The sequence below is a fragment of the Tetrao urogallus genome, assembly GCF_951394365.1.
Source record: "Tetrao urogallus genome assembly, chromosome: 1".
Classification (NCBI taxonomy): Eukaryota; Metazoa; Chordata; class Aves; order Galliformes; family Phasianidae; genus Tetrao; species Tetrao urogallus.
In genome coordinates, this window is record NC_136813.1 from 140170001 (window position 1) to 140191906 (window position 21906).

At 39.2% G+C, this 21906-nt stretch overlaps 1 protein-coding gene across 1 annotated transcript in view; it reads left to right on the forward strand.

Moving 5' to 3' along the window:
- Positions 1-510: 510 nt before the first annotated feature.
- Positions 511-21906, forward strand: part of WASHC4 (WASH complex subunit 4) — a gene marked incomplete at both ends in the record, with an annotated part of 37072 nt that continues 15676 nt past the window's right edge. Inside the window, 18 exons of the mRNA XM_079547126.1 lie at positions 511-571; positions 5545-5684; positions 6444-6497; positions 6652-6717; positions 6868-6913; positions 8614-8681; positions 11734-11816; positions 13077-13119; positions 13632-13735; positions 14368-14488; positions 15532-15655; positions 15768-15895; positions 16939-17099; positions 18732-18858; positions 19358-19483; positions 20008-20115; positions 21190-21336; positions 21444-21523. Coding sequence (XP_079403252.1) covers positions 511-571; positions 5545-5684; positions 6444-6497; positions 6652-6717; positions 6868-6913; positions 8614-8681; positions 11734-11816; positions 13077-13119; positions 13632-13735; positions 14368-14488; positions 15532-15655; positions 15768-15895; positions 16939-17099; positions 18732-18858; positions 19358-19483; positions 20008-20115; positions 21190-21336; positions 21444-21523 — 1787 coding nt within the window. The remainder of the gene's footprint in view (positions 572-5544; positions 5685-6443; positions 6498-6651; positions 6718-6867; positions 6914-8613; positions 8682-11733; positions 11817-13076; positions 13120-13631; positions 13736-14367; positions 14489-15531; positions 15656-15767; positions 15896-16938; positions 17100-18731; positions 18859-19357; positions 19484-20007; positions 20116-21189; positions 21337-21443; positions 21524-21906) is intronic.

A 21906-nucleotide genomic window follows, 5' to 3' on the forward strand; every position in this document is an offset into this window, starting at 1 on the left:
AAATTAATCAATATGGCAAAGGACGGATTGCTTGTCTCCAGAAAACAAGTGCAGCAGTGCTATTTTCAGACTGGCTGCATTACAGAGCTAGCTTTAATGGACGATCTGCAATTACTGATCCATCTCTCTGTGGAGCTGCTATTTCTGTTGCTCTAAGCCCCATGAAATTGCTGATGCTCCCACATCGCTCTTCACAGCCATTTCCGTTTCTGCTGATAGCACAGACTGTGCTGAACCTTAGGTCATCGCTGCGGGCACCGCAAGCGGCCCTAGTGGCACTTCCCATGCCACGCTAAGCGCTTTTACTTCTTTTGTCCTCTAACTGATATTACCAGCGTCCCGAATGGGACCGAGGCGGGGCTCACGCCACCGCCCACCCCTCCACCACCCCGCCTCCTCCCGGAGTCCCGGTTTCCCCCCCGCCCTCCGCCTCCATTTCCCAGAGTGCGGCGCGGAGCGGGGCAGGAAGTCCCGTGCGCCTGAGTCAGGGGAGGCGGGCGCGGCGCTGCCATGGCGCTGGAGACCCTGTCCCCGGAGTGGGAGTTCGACCGCCTCGACGACGGCTCGCAGAGTGAGCACGCGGGAGGCGGAAGGGCCGGGCTGGGGCAGGGCGGGAGCGTGTGTGTGTGTGTGGGCGCGCGAGGACGGAATGGGGCTGCGGGCTGAGCGGGCTGAGGAGACCCCTACCAGCCCCTATCGCGAGAGGCGGGCAGTGAGGAAGAGGAGGAAGCAGCCGTGGGAGCTGAGCGGGACCGGCCCCCATCCCGGTTCCTGCCTTCATCCCGGTTCCTGCCTTCTGCTCGCCGCGTTCAGAGCGGGCCCTGCTCCGTGCTCGCCTCAGTGGCTGTCGGGGGGTGTTTGGGTTGGGGGGGAGGGGGGGTTGCTGCGAGCTTTGCTTGTGTCCCCAGCGCGGCGGGGACCGCCGTCTTCGGCTTCTCCCGGTCATCCCTGGGTGCCCACGCGTGTGTGCAGCATCCCCCGGGCAGGCTGAGGCAGCCTGCTGAGATCAATGCGTTGTATGTGCTTTCTGCCGATAAAGGCTGTTTGGCACGGAGCTGGGTGTTCTCTTACACCTTTAGAAAATAGATACGTGAGACCTCGTGGTGCTGAGCTCTGTCAGTGGATGTGTGTGCCCCATCCAAATCCATGTGTTCTCTGCCTGTGGAGCTGGCTGACCTACTTCCTAAATAGAGGTGTATGGCAGTCACATTGAGATACATGCTGTGTATTGAACTCTGCCAAATTGTAGAGGGAAGGGATGCCATTCAGAGGGACCTCAACAGGCTTGAAAAATGGGCCTGGGTGAACCTAACGAGGTTCAACACAGCAAAGTGCAAGGTTTTACACTTGGGAAAGAGGAATCCCAGGCATCCATACAAACTGGAAGGAGTGGTCCTTGAGAGCAGCCCTGCCGAGAAGGACCTGGGGGTCTTGATAGATGAGAAACTTAACGTGAGCCAGCAGTATGCCCTTGCAGCTCAGAAAGTAAATGGTATCCTGGGCTCCATCAGAAGAGGGGTGGCCAGCAGGGACAGGGAGGTGATTGTCCCCTCTACTCTGCTCTTGTGAGGACCCAGCTGGAGTATTGTGTCCGGGTCTGGAGTCCCCAGTGCAAGAAAGACAGTGAGCTGTTGGAGAGGGTCCAGAGAGTCACGAAGATGATCAGGGGACTGGAGCACCTCCCCTATGAAGACTGGCTGAGGGAGCTGGGCTTGTTCAGCCTGGAGAACAGTAGGCTGCAGGGTGACCTCATGGCAGCCTTTCAGTACCTAAAGGGAGCCTAAAAAGAGGAGGGGAATCATTTCTTTGAAAGGATAGATAACAGCAGGACAAGGGGAAATGGCTTTAAGTTGAGGGAGGGAAGATCTAGGTTGGATGTCAGGGGGAAGTTCTTTACAGAGTGAATGGTGAGGTGCTGGAACAGGCTGCCCAGAGAGGTTGTGGATGCCCCATCCCTGGAGGTGTTCAAGGCCAAGTTGGATGGGGCCCTGGACAATCTGGTCTAGTATTAAATGTGGAGGTTGGTGGCCCTGCCTGTGGCAGGGGGGTTGGAGATTCATGATCCTTGAGGCCCCTTCCAACCCTGGCCATTCTATGATTCTGTGAAAATAATGACACTAGGTGTTGCTGTGAAAATGTGTTACTCGTGGACCATCTGTTTCACATACAGCATTACCTTAGGATGGTGCCATTAATAATAGCCTATTCGTTATTCTGTCTTTTTGGCAGAAACTGAAGCTTTCCTGAGCTGAGGTCTTTGGCAGCTCTCAAAGCCATGGAATGCAAAGTATGGTTTTTAGCTCAGAATATCAGATCTGTGTGGGACTTGTTCATGGCATTACATGCAGCCATGTTACATCACCCAACATCCTCTCAGTATCAAAAGAGAGGCTGTAAAAAGGAAGGTGACAGGCTATTTACAGGGTCTGTTGTGACAGAACAAGGGGAAATGTTTTCAAACTAGAAACTGGTTATATGGAAGAAGTTCTTTACAGTAAGGGTAGTGAAGTGCTGGCACAGGTTGCCAGAGATGTGGTGGATGCCCCATCCCTTGTTTCACCCAAGGTCAGGCTTGAGAGACTATGAACACCCTGTTCTAGCTGTAGCTGTCCATGTTCATTGCAGAGGAGTTGGACCAGATGGCCTTTGAAGATCCCTTCCGACTCAACGATTCTATGACGTGATGTGCTCTATTACCACCATCTTGACTGTGAACAGTGGCAAAGTTCACAGTACAGTATACAACCAAGAAAAAGCAGGAAAAAAAAAAGTCACTTGGAAAAAAAGTGTTGCTTTGCTTTGTCAGTATTCACTCTATGCTTGAGTATACTTGAGTATCACAAACTTTTAGAAATCACCATGTTCTTAACTGGGGAAATAGGATGCTGTAGAAGTCCAGTTTACATTATTGTCCCAGGGATTTATTGACATTGCACTTGCAAATCCTGCTGTGGCAATGGATTGCCCGAGTATTGACACTGCTGACTTTATGGAAGAAGATTAAATGAAGTTAGATGTTTTGTGCTGCTAAGCATATCCTCATGCTGTTCCAGTTGTAAAAGCTTTCATTTTATCACCTGAGGAGAGACTAAATCAAACTTCATTGCAAACAGATATGTCTTGTGAAGCGGGTCTGTGGCTTGGAAGAAAAAGAAAATATGTGATTTCTTTTCCTTTTGCATGTAATCCAGTTTCTTTAGGAAAAAAAAGTTATGCATGCTAGAAATCCCCCAGCTTGACGCCGTTTTAATCAATTCAGGCCTACCTGTATCTGGGGGGTTCACTAATAGCTTTCACTCTCATGTCTGCTTTAGAGAAAAGATGATAAATTATTCACACCTGCCTTTTATTTTTTGTATAGAATCAGTATGAGGTGGCACACCAATGTCTGGCAACATTTAGTTTTGTCAATACCTGATATCAGCTCTATTGAGCTACAGCATGGTTTAAGTGCATCTTTTGGCTACTGGAAAGATGACAGTTTGTGGGTTTTTAGGAGAGTGCTGCTGCGGTGAGATTTTTTGAGATATGCTGCCTATTTAGTCGAGGGAATTGATTTGAGCAGCAGTGCCTGTTTCTTACTCTTGTGTGACTTGTTTTTTTCAATTCTTCCTTATAGTCCCAATACCTCTTTCAATATTTTTGCTGCTCTTAGCTTTGCTTTTTGTGTGACGAGAGAAGGAACAGGAGGGAATACCACAACATGCTTCAAGAATTTAAGTTTCCATACTCTACAGCATCTTGTAACAGTAAAGTACTGCAACTGCCAGGATGGCAGGTTAAGCTCTGTTCTGCAGGGCTCTGCATCTATTGGAGTTCTAGAGCTTTAGTGCATCAGGGCTTCTAGAAGATGTGCTGGAAGGGATTTGGAAGGTGAATTGGTAGAATAGAAAAAATATGATGATACGACACAAGGGCTGCAAATCCATGTCTGAAGGGCATACTGCTGATAAAGAGTGTTTTGTTCACTTGCTGCTTATCTGCATGAAATTCAGTCGTCTTCATTTGGTGGTGTCTGTGAACCATCAAGACAGGCAGAACCCAATGGCATTAGTGTGGAACTTAGTGTGGTATAGCTCACAGTGCATTTTGGACAGGCTTTGCAGCTGAATTGCTGCTGATTTCAAAGTAGGAGCTCCGCATTTGTTGAGAATTTGTTCCATTTCTCCTCAGTCTCAACTCCCCAGTGCACAGTCCCTCTCTTCTTTGACTTTTCATTTGCCTTTGTTCATTCCTCCCCTTACTTGGCTGGGGCACCTCTTCAGGCACATTTTCTCTTTCTCCAAAATACATCTCTAGGATAATTGATTCAGCAAAACTGGTTTACTGAAGAGTAGTCATCAACTACCATTTGTCTCAATTACAGACAGCTTAGATGAGCAGGAGGTAAAACCTGCAAAATAAAAAGATTTTTTAGCTTTTGTCACAACCTACTTGCTAAAACACAAAACAGGCATGTATACTGCTACATAAGCTAAAAAGATTGCTGTCTGCAGAGTTGTCTTTGTGTTTTGACAAAATTCAGTAATCCAACTAACTTAGGTTCTTTGGTTATTTATTTTAAAGGCAATGCTATTTTCAACAAAAAGCGAAAGGTTGTAAGCAATTAGATATGCAGTCAAGTCACATCTTCGCTGATGACACTTCAGTCGTCGGATGAGAAAGGATTGTAGTTCCTTATGAAGCGTGGAAGTCCTGAGCTGTGATCACTCTTTCCATGGTTCAGATTGTGCAGCTAAGTCAGTGATTGTGTATTTCTTTTTTGTGTATGTGCGTTAGTGTAGGAAGAAGTATCAGGATAGAGTGAATGAAGCTTTTCAGTTGTCTTTAGACTTGCTATACTAATTCTTACTGCTTCTCTTGGTATTTGACCAGCTGAGTATTTCCTTTTGAGCGTAAGAACCTACTTGGAACTATCAGTGACAGAACAGCTGTGCATTTCCATGTTCAGGTGCTAAGCAGAAGAAAAATTCTGCTGGAAAGTAGTGAGTTGCAATATGGTGGGGGTGATTGAAAACCATCAGCTTTCAGTTTAATACTTACTAAGAGGTAATAGGGGGAGAGCAGAAGACAGATTGCTTCCCATACAAGTTCTACTCAGACTAAAATGATAACACCCAGTGCCTCAAATGTCTCATATCGTTGTCTATGGCCTGGCTCTGCTGATGGGTAAAATCATCTGCCATGCTGCAATGTGGTCAGTCAGTTCTTTGCTCTGCAACTTGGTGTGGTAGTTAGGTTTGTTCAGATGTTAGTTTAAAAATAAATGTACGCTTCAAAAATATGTTTTAATAAGCCTCTTAAATGTTTGTTGTTCTTTCATATTGGGGGTTTATTTGAAATGGGCACTGAGTTGGATATTGGTTTTCAACACGTAAGAACTTTGTGTTACAAAGATGCAGTTGTTTCAAGAAGAAAATGCTGCACCAAAACTTGGTATGCAGTACTACTTGCTAAATAGCAACAGATTAAAATGTTAATGAACTTTGGGATATTGGAGTTTACAGAGTATTTTATGTAACTATCAATGTTATGAATTCTCAGAAATCCACGCTGAAGTGCAGTTGAAGAATTATGGAAAATTTCTTGAGGAGTACGCATCTCAGCTGAAGAGAATTGAAGATGCTCTGGATGACTCTGTTGGAGATGTTTGGGACTTCAGTCTTGATCCTATTGCTTTAAAGGTCTGCTTATATTTAATACATGTTGAAACTGTTGTTTTCCTCATTCCTTCTTTTCAAACCTGATAAGTGAAAGCTTCTTGCCTTTGTGCTTCTAAAATATTGACTTTTGTGTTTGAGAAGCCTATCCAATGCAGTTTTAATTGTTCTTCTTCCAGAAGTGTTTTATTCTTTGGTCATAAGTTTTCTGTCCTCTGTAGAGCATGACTGTTTTTCATCGCTGAACTGGGACATAAAAGTGAGAAGTACTTTTCAGTGTTGTTACCATATGGAACTTGTATGTGCAGAAGGTGTAGTCTCAGTCAGTCCTCCATCTATTCAGATTACATGTGGGGCCTCTGTAGTGCTGAGCATATGTGAACTTGTCAGCCATGAGATGGCTTCAGCACAAAATCTCAAGTGCCTGCGTGTAGATACACACAATGCTTCCTGTTTCCTGCATTTGGAATTCCTAATTTCTCTTAGATTTCCGGAGTTGTTTTTATTCTGTGTGCACCGTAATGACTGTGTTTTTGCATTTCAAGTTTTATGAGTAAATTAATGTAAATCCTATATAGTGTGGCTAGTTCTTTCCCTTAATGCATGAATGTGCAAAGAGAAGGCTTCCTGCAGCGCAGCTTGTTGGTAATGTGCCATTACTAGCTCTTTTTACTGACCTTACTTGAGATTAAACTGTAAAAAAGTTACACTAATTGCTTAGCTGCTTAAATGTGTCTCTGACAAGTGTTTTCTAAAGCTTTTGTTTATTTTAATCAATTCTAGCTTTTGCCATATGAGCAGTCCTCTTTACTGGAGCTCATAAAGACGGAAAACAAGGTAATTGCTTTATGATTAAAAGAACGGGGGGGGGGGAAATTTCTTTTATCTAAAACTGATCCATTTGATCCATTTTAAACATGAAAAATGCTCTGTAGGATTTTTATTCACTGAAGTTCTGTGATGGTAATCTGCTTTTTTTTCCTGAATCTAGGTTCTAAACAAAGTAATAACTGTGTATGCTGCCCTTTGTTGTGAAATCAAGAAGTTAAAATATGAGGTAAGTTCAGCTTCAATTACGTGTATGAAAGATTGATGATCTAATAAAGATTTATTATTTTGCAAAAAGATATAATGATGTACTGTCTAAATAATTTTTGTAGCATGACCACTGATTTATTAAAAGACAAATTTATGTTTCTGTTGATAGGCAGAAACGAAATTTTATAATGGCCTCCTGTTTTATGGAGAAGGAGGTAAGTAGCTCCCTTTACTGGAGAAGTTTGTAGTTTTGCTTCATTGCTTCCAGTTGTATTAAATGCTGCGGGAAGTCCGTTTTTATATTACAGGTGCATGCTTTCACTGTATCACTAAATACAATCAATAAATACAAAATAATGGACTTCGTGATAATAGAGCTGGCATTAAGACTTTATAAATGAAGCCTGATTATCTACACTAAGTGTTGTCATGATAATGGGAAGTTTTGTTGCAGCATGACGTACGTGAGAAGTACAGAGTATGGACTTGACATTTTTCAGGCAGATGACCTTTAAGTGAAGATAGTGGGAGAATGCACGAGATGTAAAAAAAGCAGTGCTTTTGAAATTCGTGACTTTTTTCAGTAAGCATCTTGGCTTCTTAATGCGATTACATTTAGTGTTTAGGTGTATAGAAATCTGAGTTTATACACTGTAGCCGCTGTTTTTTCTTAGTATGGCATTGAATACCTGTATTTCACTTGGAAACACATTGTCCTCAACCAACTTACTTCCTGTTAGGACTGTTTTTTGCAGGAGTTATAGTTGGTTGTAGTAAAGCCATGAATTTACAACCATGTGGCTCTTGCCTTCTCTATATAGCAGGAAACATTTTTTTCATTTTATTCTCTAAGTGACGAGGATTATTGTAGGAACTTCAGCTGGTTGCGTTGCTTTTTGGATAATCTGCTAATTTCAAGAGAGGAAAGGTTGCATAGAAAGCATAAAGGGGAAGGATGCAGTGTCTAAATGGAGTTATAGAGGCTCATTTAAATTTTGCTCACTGTTCTAAAGGAATATTTTTATGAAGACCAGAAACTTTAAACTAGATATTATTTAGAAGTTTCCTTGTACATGTTGAATGATCACCTCTCTAATCAGGAGGCTGCTTTTCTTTAACACTATTGTTTTTGTGGTTTTTTTTTTTTTTTTTTTTTTTTTTTTGTTTTTGTTTTTGTTTTTTTTGTGGATAAACTTGCAATTGTAAGGTATTTTTTCCATAGTGGCCCAATAGAAAAATCTCAAATCTAAAGCATTAAGCTATCATCTCCTTAAAAAGACTGTCAGGTAGTACTACAGCTATTCCAGCTGTCCAAAAGAGTTTAATGTGGTGACGTGATTGCTGGATCTCGTAGTATCTGATTAGTGTACTTTGTCACACATGTAGTGCTTTGGACGTAAGGTGAGAGCCAGTTGTTTTGTGCTGGATAGCATATAGGAAAAAAAATCAATTTATTGATGAAGTTGTATGCTACACAGTTTTTCTGTTGATTTATGATGTTATATATCCCTTCAGCTAATAACCATGCCAGCACACATTCTTTGAAATGTAAATACCTTGCTTTTACAAACCTCTTTTAATGGAAACTTTGATGTACAGTTATGTAAGCTATATTCTGTAAGATATATTCCTTTAAGGAATTCAGTTTCGTAATTATTTTCTTACAGGTGATGGAAACTTTTTTTCCTGCTTTATGCGTAACTTAAAAGCAATTTAATTCTATTGGGGAAGGAATTTCAAAATAATCCTACCTTAGGAAGCAAAATTAAAAGCTTTTAAAGTTCCACCAATAGGCTTGTAGGTGTGCACTGAATTTGTATGGCAAACATACCTGATTTGGAAGGTGAGCTCCAGGGTGTAACGAATAGCTCTAATGCAGCCTTTTTAAAGTAGTGACAGTTCTTTGTCTTTGAAGCCACAGATTCCAGCATGGTGGAAGGAGATTGTCAAATACAGATGGGAAGATTTGTTTCCTTCTTGCAGGTAGAGTATCTTGATTTTTGACAGCAATTATAATATTAATTTTATTTGCAAAGTGGATTGAGAAGTCTTCAGTATCCTGCTTGCATCTTGCTGAAGGGAGCTGCAGTCGTTTGATACTGTCATTATGTTTTACCTGCTCATCTCTTGCTACCACAATTCACTTAGAATGCTATTGTTTAATTTGGTTTGCTCAGCTACTCATGTTTGGCTTTTTTTGTTTACACTAGTCTAAAACTTTGGAAGACTTGTGAGAGGGTAGGTTGTAATTTGTGTAATCTTTGTCCAAGGAAATTAGAATTTCTTAACCAAATTTCAGTAAGTACGGGGTAAGTATATGGGGTTGTTCCATTTGATAGTAAGGTCAAGGATTTCTGTTGTTTTGATTAGCAAATTTTCATTGAAAACTGGGCATGAATTAATGGTTCATATGCTGTCACGTAGCTGTTGGGAGGTGAAATTAAAGTATGTACCTGGGGAAGAAAAATTGTTTGTGCCACACTCAAGCTTTCAGGGAAGAACATTCATTTTGGACGCAGTTTGGTTGCTATGAGTATACTTTGCATGAAAACAAGGTCTGTGTTTCTTCTGGTGATTTCCTGGATTTTCCTAAGATCTGGTGATCTTAGATTTCTGTCTGCTCTGCAATTTCTTTTTCTTTATAATAGCTTAAGTGACTTTTATTCCATAAATGCATTATTCAATATTTCTTGTAATGAAGGAAATGTTAAAGTGGAGAAGATACAGGAAACTCTTAGAATGCTTAAATGAATTGTTAAAATTTCTTTTCTTGCTCTATCATGGCAGTGTTTATTTACTGAGTCATTAGTAGGTTGAATGCCATACGAAGTTGCTTCTCAACCTGTCTTCCTGTGCCCAAATGCAGTTGTTAGGATGTCTTTTGTTGTTTTTGTTTTTCCCTGTCTTTTTCATCCTTTTTGCCTTACTAACGTGGGCAGTTTCTTTTTTCAATCTTCTCAAATTTCTCACTGAGGTGAGATCTGGTGGTTCTGAGATGGGGCTGCTGTACATTATGGGTTTTTTTTCTAGACTTTTTTTTTTCTCCCTGTTAGGACTTTTTTGAAATAAAAAGTTGAGGGCAAAGTGCTTGACAGCCTAGATATCTTCAGCATAAGTGAAATACAAAGCTCCTTGTAGTACAGGATGAGCTTACAGGTTATATCCCATTGAATGTGTTTGTAGTGGAAATGTTACATAAACACAGCAGTCTTACTTGTGATCCCACTTTGTCTATGTCCTACCATAGCTTGTTGAATATTAAGCATGAGAAAGCAGGCAGACACAGGACATTATCCCAGAGGGAAAGTTACCATACTGACTGTTGGCTTGGATAAAGCTATGAGGAGAACTCTTTTTTCTTTTCCAGTCTTTTTCAACTTGTGTTGTTCTGGACCCACTCGGCAGTAACTGAACATACGCCCATTGACTGGAAAATGCTGTTAAGGTCAATGTTATAAACTTTTTCCTGAGGGCAATGTAAAAAACACAACCGAAGACTATAAAAGATGAAATGCTTCCACAGAGCTAACATCTATGCTCTGGTTTACTGACACTTGGGAGTTAAATATTCTCTGCACGTCAATATACCTTTTTTTACAGCTTAATTAACTGAAATTTGCTATGTAAAAACATTTAAATTATCAAATCAGTGTCATGAAACACTACAAGATAGTGTTGATCTTGCAGAAGATGGTATTTGAAGAACCCTGACAAACTAACAATTGTCTGTATTAGGTAGCTGATAAAATGCTGTTAAATTGGACCATTGCCTGGAAATTTTGAAGAGGCAGCTGGTGCACCTTCCCAAGGAAACGTGATCTCAATTGTCTATTAATGTGCTCTTCTGGAGTCTGTTGGCTGGTTTCAGCTGCATTTGATAGAGCAATACAGGCATAAGAAGTAAAGACGCTTTCATGTTTTATGGAAACTGGTGACTAATAGAATGCAGAAATCCAAATAAGATCTATTTTTGATGGAGAGAAAGACAGAATTCAGCTGTTAGCCTGTCTTCTGGCAAGAACAGCAGGCTGGCTGCTAGCCTGTGTGGGCTGTCTTGCTTGGGAGCCATCTGTGTGCTGACTGGCCAGACTCATCCCATGCAGGCTTCTCCCCGATTAGATTATAGGATGAATTAATAAGCAAATACAATTTGTGGTTAAGAGAAACTCAGATTAATTTACCCCATTTCTCAAGGCGTACCTTGTTAAAATCCATTATAGAAATTCAGAATTTTTTATGGTCAGAGTTGAGCTCTTTTTAGTCGTCTTTTACTATATAACTGAGCTCAAGTTTTGCTTTGCTTGAGCATCCCTCTCAAAGGCTCTATTCTTTTATTTTTATTTTTTTTTCTTTGAAGACAGCATTCTATGGCTGATTACTAGTATAGTATGCGTGGGCCCCTCTTCTTTGTTAGTTTGTAATTTGAACTTGTCTGTCACCAGCTTCCAGAGTGTGACTCTTGAATTTAGTGGGAAAAGGCAGAGCCTTTGCTTTTAGGGATATTTGAATATTCCCTCCAAAGGTACTTGTACACTTTAAGTCTCTTCTCAGTGTCTCTAATAAATTGAACTCTTGAAAAATTAACAGCAAAAGATATTTAAAGCACATTGAGCTCCTGAGGGGTGACTCTTTTCCACGCCTTCTCGAAGGCCCAATAAGCTTTTAAATGTGGCCCTTGAGCATCAAATATGGTATTTCAGTATCAGTCTCTAGCTTGTGAAAGCAAGCTAGATGCAGGTGTTTTCTTTAATCTTTTCTCTGTCTAAAAGTGCACATTGGTACTTTAGTATTTCAAGATATACTGGAAGCTTTGTACAGTAACCTTTTGACTTAAACCCAAATCTTTTTTCAGACCTCTCAATTACTAGGATAATGCTTCCCATCCTGTTGTAGGTCTGTCCACTGACTTGGATTAGGGTTGTAGTTCCAGCTTACGCTGCAAGTTTAGTGATTTATGTTCTGTATTTTGGAAGTAATGATGTTATCCATAAGAAGAGGCTATATTGTATGTGCTTTTTATTTTCTTGTATTTCAGGAGCTGTCTTGCTTTGTTACCCGATGTTACGAAGTGGTGGTGAATGTAGTGCATCAGTTGGCTGTTCTGTACACCAGCAACAAGTAATTATTCCCTGAGATGCTGTATCACTTTTTATGTAGTTTAAAAATGTACATGATATAAACGTTCTGCCTAAGGGTTGATTATTTTGGGAATATTATTATCTAGAGATATGGAGGATGCTTTGTTGCACAAATTTGGGCTTCATTACCCATTTTCAAGTTTAATTTCAGGAAAGTTGGAACTCTTATTAAATGAGATGCAAGTGTTGTGTTATTTTTTTCTTTTAAAACTGATGCTTCGGAGGCTCTTAATCTTGTTGTTCAAGAGATCCTCTTGCTATTCTTGCAGTCTCCCTCTGCGAGACTCTTTCTATTGATTGCTATAGTAGATACCAGAGCTTTCAGAGCTTAAAAATCAGATCACTTTCACAATCCAATGTTTAAATATGTGGTTTTCTTAAACTTGGTGGTTGAACTGATACTGATGAACAAGTTACTGTCACTTGCCATGTGACTTTATGCCTTTGTGCATGCAGTGTTGTTTTGGCATGACTGAGAGAGCCCCAAGTAAACTGCACAAATGAATCAGTGGTATCTATGAAATCACTGGTTTATTCTTTAGTATTCAACATTGATTATAATCTTTAGACAAAAGATACTACGGATGAGATTGCTGGTTGTTTTGATGTTGCCAGTCATGTTATATATTTCTGACAGAACAGTCATGGTTTTAACATGTGATGTTGAGCTTAGTGAGGGTGGTTGTGCTTAGTTCTTCTACTCAAAGGAGAGTTGAGCCCTGAGTCAAATTGTTGAGTTTAGCTCTAAAGATCAAGAGCCCTGCTGTTCTCTTGCTATTTCTCCCCAAGTAGGTTAGCATCATTCTCAGTGTTATTGGTTGTTTTCATTTTTGTCTTATACTGCAGCACAAGATAGACTTTCTGTGTAGTGCTGAGTGAGAAAGGCTGGATGTGTAGCTTAGTTATGGCTTGGCTGAATGTGTGAAGTAGCTTTGTACTTTTGAGCCCTGGGACTGTGTCAAGACTGCTTAGCATAACTGACTTGGGAACTGTTGCTAGTATGTGTGCACTGGATGAAATCAGTGGCTTAAACCAGATACATGCCTTGCATTCAGAACTGCAGTACCAAATTTGATCATATGCTTTAATCATATTTGGAAGCTTATCTTATTTTCTGAATTTACTGTGTAAGTGAAGAAACATACTCTAAGAAACAAAAAACCACTCTTTGGTACAGAGGTGCTAAATATTCTCTGTTCTAAGGAGTAGTAATATGTTAAAATACTTGTTTTATTTACAGGAATGCACCTAAAATTATAGAGACATCAGGAGTTCATTTTCAGGTGGGAATAATTTTGTGCCTTTTTGCTTATGTTATTTTTTTTTTTTTTTTGGCTAATGTATTTGTCTTAACCCTGAGAAAAGTAGCAAGAAAGTGAATTTCAAGAACAACTTTCAGTCTGGAGTCACCTTGATAGATTCTATTTGCTTAGTCGGCTTTTTCTGGCCTTTACCTGGGAAAAGCTGCTACTTTGTTCCTGTCAGACTCTGGCTTTCCTAGCTGAAAAGTGTTTGCATGCTTTGTTACTGTGTGTAATATGTGCTTCTGCTTTTAGCTAATTTTGAAAATCCTATCTTCAGTGTCAGATCAATGAATCTGAGGGGGTGCTTGCATACAAACTGTTTTTCCTTGTTTGCCATTACAGATAATATTAAATACTTAAGCAACCAGGAAATCTCTGATTTAACTCTCTAGCTGATGCCTTGCTGGCTCATCACATATTGAAAAGACCTGGTATTTTATATGAAGTGCCCCACATGCAGTAAACACTTCATTTTCTTCTTTCTCAAACAGGCGATGTATGAGCATCTGGGAGAACTGCTGACAGTCTTAATCACTCTGGATGAAATAATTGACAATCATGCCACTCTGAAGGATCACTGGACAATGTACAAGAGGTGTGTCTCTGAAGGTGTGACAAATATTCTCATGACATAAAAGATAAAAGCATGTGCATGTGCCTTCTTTCAAAAAAATTAGTTTGGGGACATGGAATTTTTTAGCCTCGTGCATTATCTGGAAACCTCAAGAAGGAGCAGGGCAAAGCTCCCATTTTGTCCTTCTAACAGCATAAGGAAGTTTTTAGTGCTGAATTTCACATTTGCCATTCCAGAAGCTGTGTGGTAAGTATCTTGAAAAAGAATAATGGTTCAAGGGGTTTAAAATGCATTTGATAAGAAATCTTATTTTATGCAGAACTGACTTAAGACCATTCATATCCGTTTTGATCGAAGGCTTTGGAATAGATCTGAGTGAGAACATCATCTAAAGCAAGAAGTAAAGAATCAACAATTATGTAGGCTGCTAAATTAGTGGAAAAAGAACAATTTCAATGAAAATCTCAATAGATTGTAGTTGTTTAAATGTAAGTGGCTTAAACAGACTTGTTTGTTTTTAATAATTTGGAGTTGCTGCTGGGCAGAGATACAGGCAGTTAAAACCTGTTCCACAAAACAGTGATATTAGGATACTGTAGGATATTATAAACTGTCAGTACATCTTAAATTCTTTTTATGTCTACTCCTTACAGGCTGCTAAAATCTGTCCATCACAACCCTTCCAAGTTTGGGATTCAAGAAGATAAACTGAAGCCATTTGAAAAGTTGCTTTTGAAACTGGAATGCCAGTTGCTTGATGGAATGATATTTCAGGTAACAAAATTAAAGTTCACCAATATGGTAGAGAAAACTGACAGTAAAGTGAGACTGTTTATAATATAGTTTTTAATAGGATGCCACACTTCTGTGTGTATTTTCTTTTTTTGTGTGTGTTTGTATATTTTTGTTGTTGTTTGTTGGCTTGGTTTGTTCCAGATAGTGGATCTATTGTGTGATCCTTCCTTCTGCTTCCCTCGTGCTAGAGTTGTGCCAGGCTTTGAATGCAGTTAATGCTTGCTGTTGTGTAGAATGAAAGAAACACAGAAAACTTGGCATTAGGACATATTCTCAAGGACATTCTTTTTTCATCCAGAAATTTCCATAGTGGTTATTCAGGCTATGTATAGATCCACTTAATTCTAGTTACAGCTAAACTGCTAAATGATAAAACATAATTTGTCCCTTCCTTTCAAAGGATGCTGCTACCAACTGTGTGGTTTTTTTTCATCTTGACTTTTTATACAAAAGCTTCATTATCAGTTTAGATTCTGTTATTCATTCATTTCCCCTCCTGTCCTGCCAACACCCCTCCCTAACAAACATACGTGACTAATTTCTCAAATGAAATCCTACTGAAGACTATAATAACAGTTATGAAGATTTTAGACTGTTTCTATATTTTTACATTTTGACTATTGTGTGGTTATGAGTATTTTCATGCTACGAGATCATGATCTGCATCATACATAGGGTGGTCTTGTTTAGGTAATGGGCATTAGTAAATGTTAGTACAAATACGCATCTGGTTTCTTGGCAGCAGCACATCGTGTGATTTCTTTATAAGTACCCCATGACAGAAATTTTAAATCATTAAGTTTTTTTTAAATGCTAAGTGTAAGAGAGGTTTTTAATGTTTCCTGTATGGTTTAGTATATGAAACAACCTAAACATATATCAAAATCCACATGAAGTTTAAGGTTGTGACTTCAAATAAGCACGATGTGACATATACCAATGAACCCTAGCATAATTCTTCTCTTGCAGATTTTTATCTTTGAAGCCTGAAATTCACAGCATTGTAAATTTTTTTTCTATAGGCCTGTATAGAACAGCAGTTTGATTCCATAAATGGTGGAGTGTCTGTGTCAAAGAACAGCGCGTTTGCTGAAGAATTTGCTCACACTCTTCGCACAGCCTTTGCAAATGTTGAAGGCAAACTTGGTAATGCAAACTGATGTTTCTCCTGTCAGGTTCACTGTTTCTAAACACGTGAGTAGATTTCTAAAGGGACTTTCGTGTGTGTGTGTGTGTGTGTGTGTGTGTGTTTCTGCAGGTGAACCTTCAGAGATTGACCAGAGGGATAAATATGTAGGCATCTGCGGCCTGTTTGTACTGCATTTTCAGATTTTTCGGACCGTAGACAAGAAATTTTACAAGTCATTGCTGGATGTCTGCAAAAAGGTGAGTGCTTTGCTCTTCTTGTTAATAATTAAGAGGAAAGGAATAGTCTATATAAATGAAGGGGTTAATTTTCTTGGCTGTGTAGTGTGCTTAAGACTTGGGAATAGAAAGAACACAGTTTACCAAAAGGAGTCAGAGAACAGACTTCAAAACTTTCTGCCTTTTTACAACATGCTCCCCTCTCTCCTTTGTTTTAAAAGACGGTCTAAAGCCCGTGCAGTCACTTTGTGTTTTATACTTAGTAAGCAGCAATGTAAAATAACTTAAAATTATCATTAAAATGTTTATTCTCAAGTTTAATACGGCAGTGAGGACAAACAGTTGTTGGTTGTAGTGTGAACATCGTGGGACTGAATAAATGCTCTGGGATTTGGCTTGGTTGCACGCATGTTTTGAAAGCCCTCTAAGTTAAAGGTGATCAGGGCTTTTTAGTTTTGGGTAATATTAAGGAATGGTTAAATTCTGTAACACTGTAGAGGAAACACTGAGAATGGTAACAGCTTTGCTTGTAATGTCCTTAATGGACTTCTAGAGGAGAACGTTTTTGAGGACTTTTTAAAATATGATCATTTATACTTTGAAACTGATTATGCAGATGTAAAAGAAGCTGAATTGTTTGTTGTGGTTCACAGGAGGCATGAGAAGCAGATGTGTCATAAGTTTGCATAGTGCCATAGTGTTTTCGTGTAATTACTTATTATTCATTGTTTCTTAATTCTGAAGTCATAGCCTGAACCAGCCTGATTGAGCACCTAGTGAAGGGACACAGCGAGCCCAGGGAGCACAAGTGAAAGCAGTTCACCTCCCTAAGCCTCATTTAAGGGCTGGCTACCAGGAGGGAAGGTTCTTTACCTGGAGATCCTCCTTTTGGAGTACTTGATAAGCCCTGATCCTTGGTCACAATCCAATTAAAGAAAGATTTGTTTACCCATTCCGTCACCCTTTTTCAGATAATTTAGAACTGGTTATCTGCTGTTGCCTTTCCCTACACTTTCTAATATGCTCCCCCCCCCCCCCTTTTTTTTTTTTTTTTTTGGCTACAGGTACCAGCCATCACGTTAACTGCAAACATTATCTGGTTTGCTGATAACTTTCTGATTCAGAAGATACCAGCTGCTGCCAAACTTCTGGATAAGAAAAGTATTCATACAATTAAAACACAAAGGGAAAACTTCTTACAGCAGAAGGCTCAGTCACTTACCAAGTATGCTACCTAAATATTACTTCATTGTGCTGTTTGTAAACATGTGGGTTTCCCTATTCTTTCCTAAACTTAGCAGTGCTACAAAACACATTAGTACACTAAGTAGCAAGAAAAAAGTTGGTGCACTTTCTACAATCCTGCTTGAAAAGTGTTGGTCAGAGCTAAATGTTTTTTCATGCTCTCGGAAAAACTGTTATTGCTTGACCTAAATCACAAAGTTCTTGATGGTTTTAAGTATCTGATTTTTCTCAGGTAACTTTTTTTTTTTTATATACTTTAAGCTTTTTTTAAAATTAATGTCTCGTAACCTGAGCTGCCTTTTTTTTTTTTTTTCCTGATAAGGCTCTCTGGTTTCTGTGTGTCCATGGACATTAGTCCCATATAGGTTAAGTAATTTATGGAGGGGTTTCTTCTCTACTCTGCAAGCTTATATTTTCTTTATGTCATCATTGCTTATTTAATGGTTTGTGAAATTGTACTTGTCAAACAGCTTCTTTTTTGTGCTGTGTGTGTCACTTGCCGGTCATTGCCTTCTCAAATTTCTTTCAAAAGATCTGTTACAAGCTGAGTTGAAACTTCTGAGTTGTCAGTCTTGTGAACAATGAATGCTCTGCACTTCATAGGGACTTAACAGGGCTGAGATCTGTTTTTGTTGCAAACCAATCCAAGAGGGTGGAAATTGGTTGGTGGGACAGAAATAAACACTAGAAATTCAGAGGTTTACTTCTCACCCTGTATGTGGAAGTTGGTTTGAGAGGAGGGGTTGTGCGGAGGCAAAGGGATAGCTATTACACAATCTCGTAATAGGAGGACAAGGTAAAAATGGCTTTAAACTAAAAGAGAGGAAACTAAATTAGATGTAAGGAAGAGGTTCCTTACTCAGAGTGGTGAGACACTGGTACTGAGTGCCCCGTCCCTGGAGGTGCTCAAGGCCAGGTTGGATGGGACCCTGGGTAGCCTGAGCTGGGGGGTGGCAGCCCTCCCATGACATGGGATTTGGACTGGATAGGCTTTTAAGTCCTTTCCAGCCTAAGTCATTCTATGAATTCCATGCCTGTGTTGTCTTTGAGCAAATTATTTTTTCACTACTGTTTTACTTATGTTTCAATCTGCTTCTTCCTATAACTAGTATAATTAAGGCAGATTATCTTATGGAGAAGTATGCTCTTTAAGAGATGGGCTGGATGTGGGAAGTTATGATACATTATAAAAATTTCAACTTAGAGGGAAGCAATTAGTAACTCATGGAGGACTTGTTGGCTACTATTTAGAAACATTTTTAGCAGACTTATTCACTATATAATTTTAAAGAAGTTCAGTGTATGTACTCCTTAAAGAACTGTTGTTCTCTTGAAAGAAGAGAATACAGAAAGTTTTGGCTCTCTTTGGGGTATTCTTGCACAGCTATAATGGACAGATTAACTAATCCTTATCTATAGATAGGATAAGGATTATCTATAGATAACTGAAATGTATGCTATAATGAGATTTAGGTGCTTTCAGGAATTGAGAGCTCTGGGGACTGAACCTAAAAATGTTTAGTAGTGTATTTCCCATAGAGGAATTTAGGCTTTGGAAATAGAAAATTCTGATAGTCTTCCTTAAACACAGTTTGTTTGTTTCCCTGTCCAGAGATATGCAGTCATATTATGTCTTTGTGAGCTCGTGGATGACAAAGATGGAATCTATCTTGTCAAAAGAGCAACGCATGGATAAGTTTGCTGAAGATCTTTCTAACCGCTGTAATGTCTTCATTCAGGTGTGCAATCTTTGAGTGTGGTGATACGGAAAATGATATAAAAAGTAGATGGTTTTTGTATAAGCTGTTAGATGTTAAAAAAAAAATCACTGAAGTTCTGTGATCATTGTGTTACTAGAAGTAAGCTAAAACTTGAAATGCTTATTTGATGCTCTCTTAAGTAAACCTGTAGAAGGTGCGTATCCATATGGCATGTGGCAGAAGTGAATCTGACTAAATATTTGATTGTGAAACTTTCTTAGTATTTCTCTTAACTTGACAGAGCTTCACTGACTGATTCACTGACCTATGCTTAATTTGAAAGATTCCAGGAAAGCTTAATGATCATACTATTTAATAACTGCTAGGCAGGTTTGGTCTTTCAGCTTTGAGATCCATCTCAGACTACCCAACTCAGGTGGGAGTTCTCTTTTAGGGGTAAAAGTTAATTGTCTGGTGTGTATGAATAATATGTAGTGGGGAAAAAAGAAACTTTTTTCTGTCCTTACTTTATTTTTAGGGTTTTCTTTATGCATATAGTCTTAGCACCATCATTAAAACTACGATGAATCTCTACATGTCAATGCAAAAACCTATGACCAAAACCTCAGTGAAAGCTCTGTGCAGACTTGTGGAACTTCTGAAGGTAGGTCACTGGATGAGAACTGTAGGTCAGATATCATGTGTATTTAAAATGAAGGGGGGAAAAAAAAAAAAAGGGTGGGAGTGGAAAAGATGAAATGGGGAACCTGAATGAGGAAGTAGTTTTGCATGGTTTCTTTTTCAAGACTGGGTTTGTACAGGAGGACTGGGAGATCAGAACTGACTGGTGTAACTTGTAACCAGCTTCCTTAGTTGGCATTTTCTATTCAGCCTTTTTCCAAAAGGAAATAGTCTGCTTTGCAGTTGCTTTCTAAAATTTTGTTGAGCAGAGCTGGATTATTCAGACGAATGACCCTGAAACAGAAAACAAAACCTCTTTATGCTCTTGTATGGCTTGATTTTTTTTTTTTTCTCGGTTTCTGAGGGTTAATTGCAACTGCAACTGTCAATACGTTTTGAAAGGTATAGAGTCTGTATGTGTGGATGAATCAGCCAACATAAAAGCAAATTCTGAAGGTGACAGTTTTGATAACTACATCAACTGTTGTGTTTTGGCACTGATTTAAGGCAATAGAACACATGTTTTACCGACGAAGTATGGTTGTGGCAGATTCTGTGACACACATTTCTCAGCATCTGCAGTATCAAGCTCTCCATTCCATTTCTGTAGCCAAGGTATGTAACCCAAGTTCTAATCGTTGTTACATTTATGTAAAGTGTTTGTTTTTTGTTTTTTTTTTTTTTTTAAAAAAGAAACTCAAACTCTTAATGTCAAGTGGAATTATTTTTCTTGATTTTGCAAAACTGGTAGGTATATACATAAACTTTCCAGTAAATCAGAGTTTTTATCCTGGAAACTTAACACAAATGGTGGCTTTCTGTTTTTTGGGTGTTTTTTTTTTTTTGCCTAGTTGGGGTCCTTACTCTCAACTCCTGCATTCTCATTGTATTCACTTCAGTTTTTGTTTCTAGTGATTTTCAGAATGACTTTCTTTTTTCAACGTCATCTCTGGTTTACATTCAAAAAGCATTTGAATGCAAATATAAGCAAGAAGGCTTTTATTTACGAAGTCATTATCCACTTAGTGAAAAGCAGTGGTTAATATGATGGCTTACAGGACTCTTGTGAGAGCGTAAATTCACTGCTCAACTCAGTGACGCAGAACAACGTCTGGTGGTGATGCACCAATATATGTACATATTTGTTTATGGGAAGATAAGAGTTTAACACATTTTGCTTATCAGCCAAACGTAAGACAGAATAGATTACAATTTTAAGAATAGATTTCTTTAATTGCCAAAATTAGACACATCAAAATTGTTTGGTGTGTTTGAAATTTGGCTGTAATAATCTCAGTTTGTCTGACATCTGTTCCTCTCAAAACAGTACTTCTAAAAAGCTGTTCTGTATATAAATATATGTGAAATACTTGACATAAGTATATGTATTTATACGGCTGAAGAAGTTCCCAACTTCTAATGTACCTTAGAATAAAAATTATCATACAGTCACGGTGCAGCTTATGCAGTATTTTTGTACTGTATCACCACACCCATATTTCAACTTTATAGTTATGTAATACCCCTGAACGGACAGTATGTGAATCTGGACTCAGCTCTGTTCACAAAACCTGATTTGCTGTCAGAAATACCCAATTTACGGTAAACAAATAAACTTTGAAAAGGGCAGGTAAGCTATTGCTTTTGGGCTAACTTTTCTCTTAATTTCTGTGTCTTTCCGTCATAAAGAAAAGAGTCATTTCTGATAAAAAGTACAGTGAGCAACGTCTGGATGTCCTTTCTGCTTTGGTGTTGGCTGAGAACACCCTCAATGGGCCCAGCACAAAACAGAGGCGACTGATTGTTTCCCTTGCGTTAAGTGTGGGAACACAGATGGTGAGTGCTGTGATTATTACAGACCTTTGTTTAAAATCATAGAAACGTTTAGGTTGGAAAAGAGATCCCAAGTGTTGTATCTTACAAAGCCTTTTTCTTTCAAACAGAAAACTTTCAAAGATGAAGAACTCCTTCCCCTCCAGCTAGTTCTGAAAAAACTAGACTTGATCAGTGAACTTACGGAGAGGTAGGCAGTGACTTATGATGCATAGAAGGCAGGGGAGCTGGTTTTTCATTTGACACGTTGCAAAATCTGGTGGCTGCGTGCTGTGATTTTTTGCATGTTGTGGACCAGGGATGGACAGAAAGAATTCTAGGCCTACGCCTGAAGCTTGCTAATCTTTGTGTAGGAAACACAAGTCATGTTTTACTTAACTGTGGCTGGCTAGACTAATATACTTCTGATCATTTTGAAATTGTGTCACTTCCTAAGACGTGAAGCTGGTTAGACTTTATGTTAAATGAAAACCTTCCTATTAACTCAAGCTATAATCACCTGATAGCCATAAATGTCACTGCAAGTGCATTTATGTGTAGAATCTGGTAGCTTTTAGAACTACTGGTGCTTGG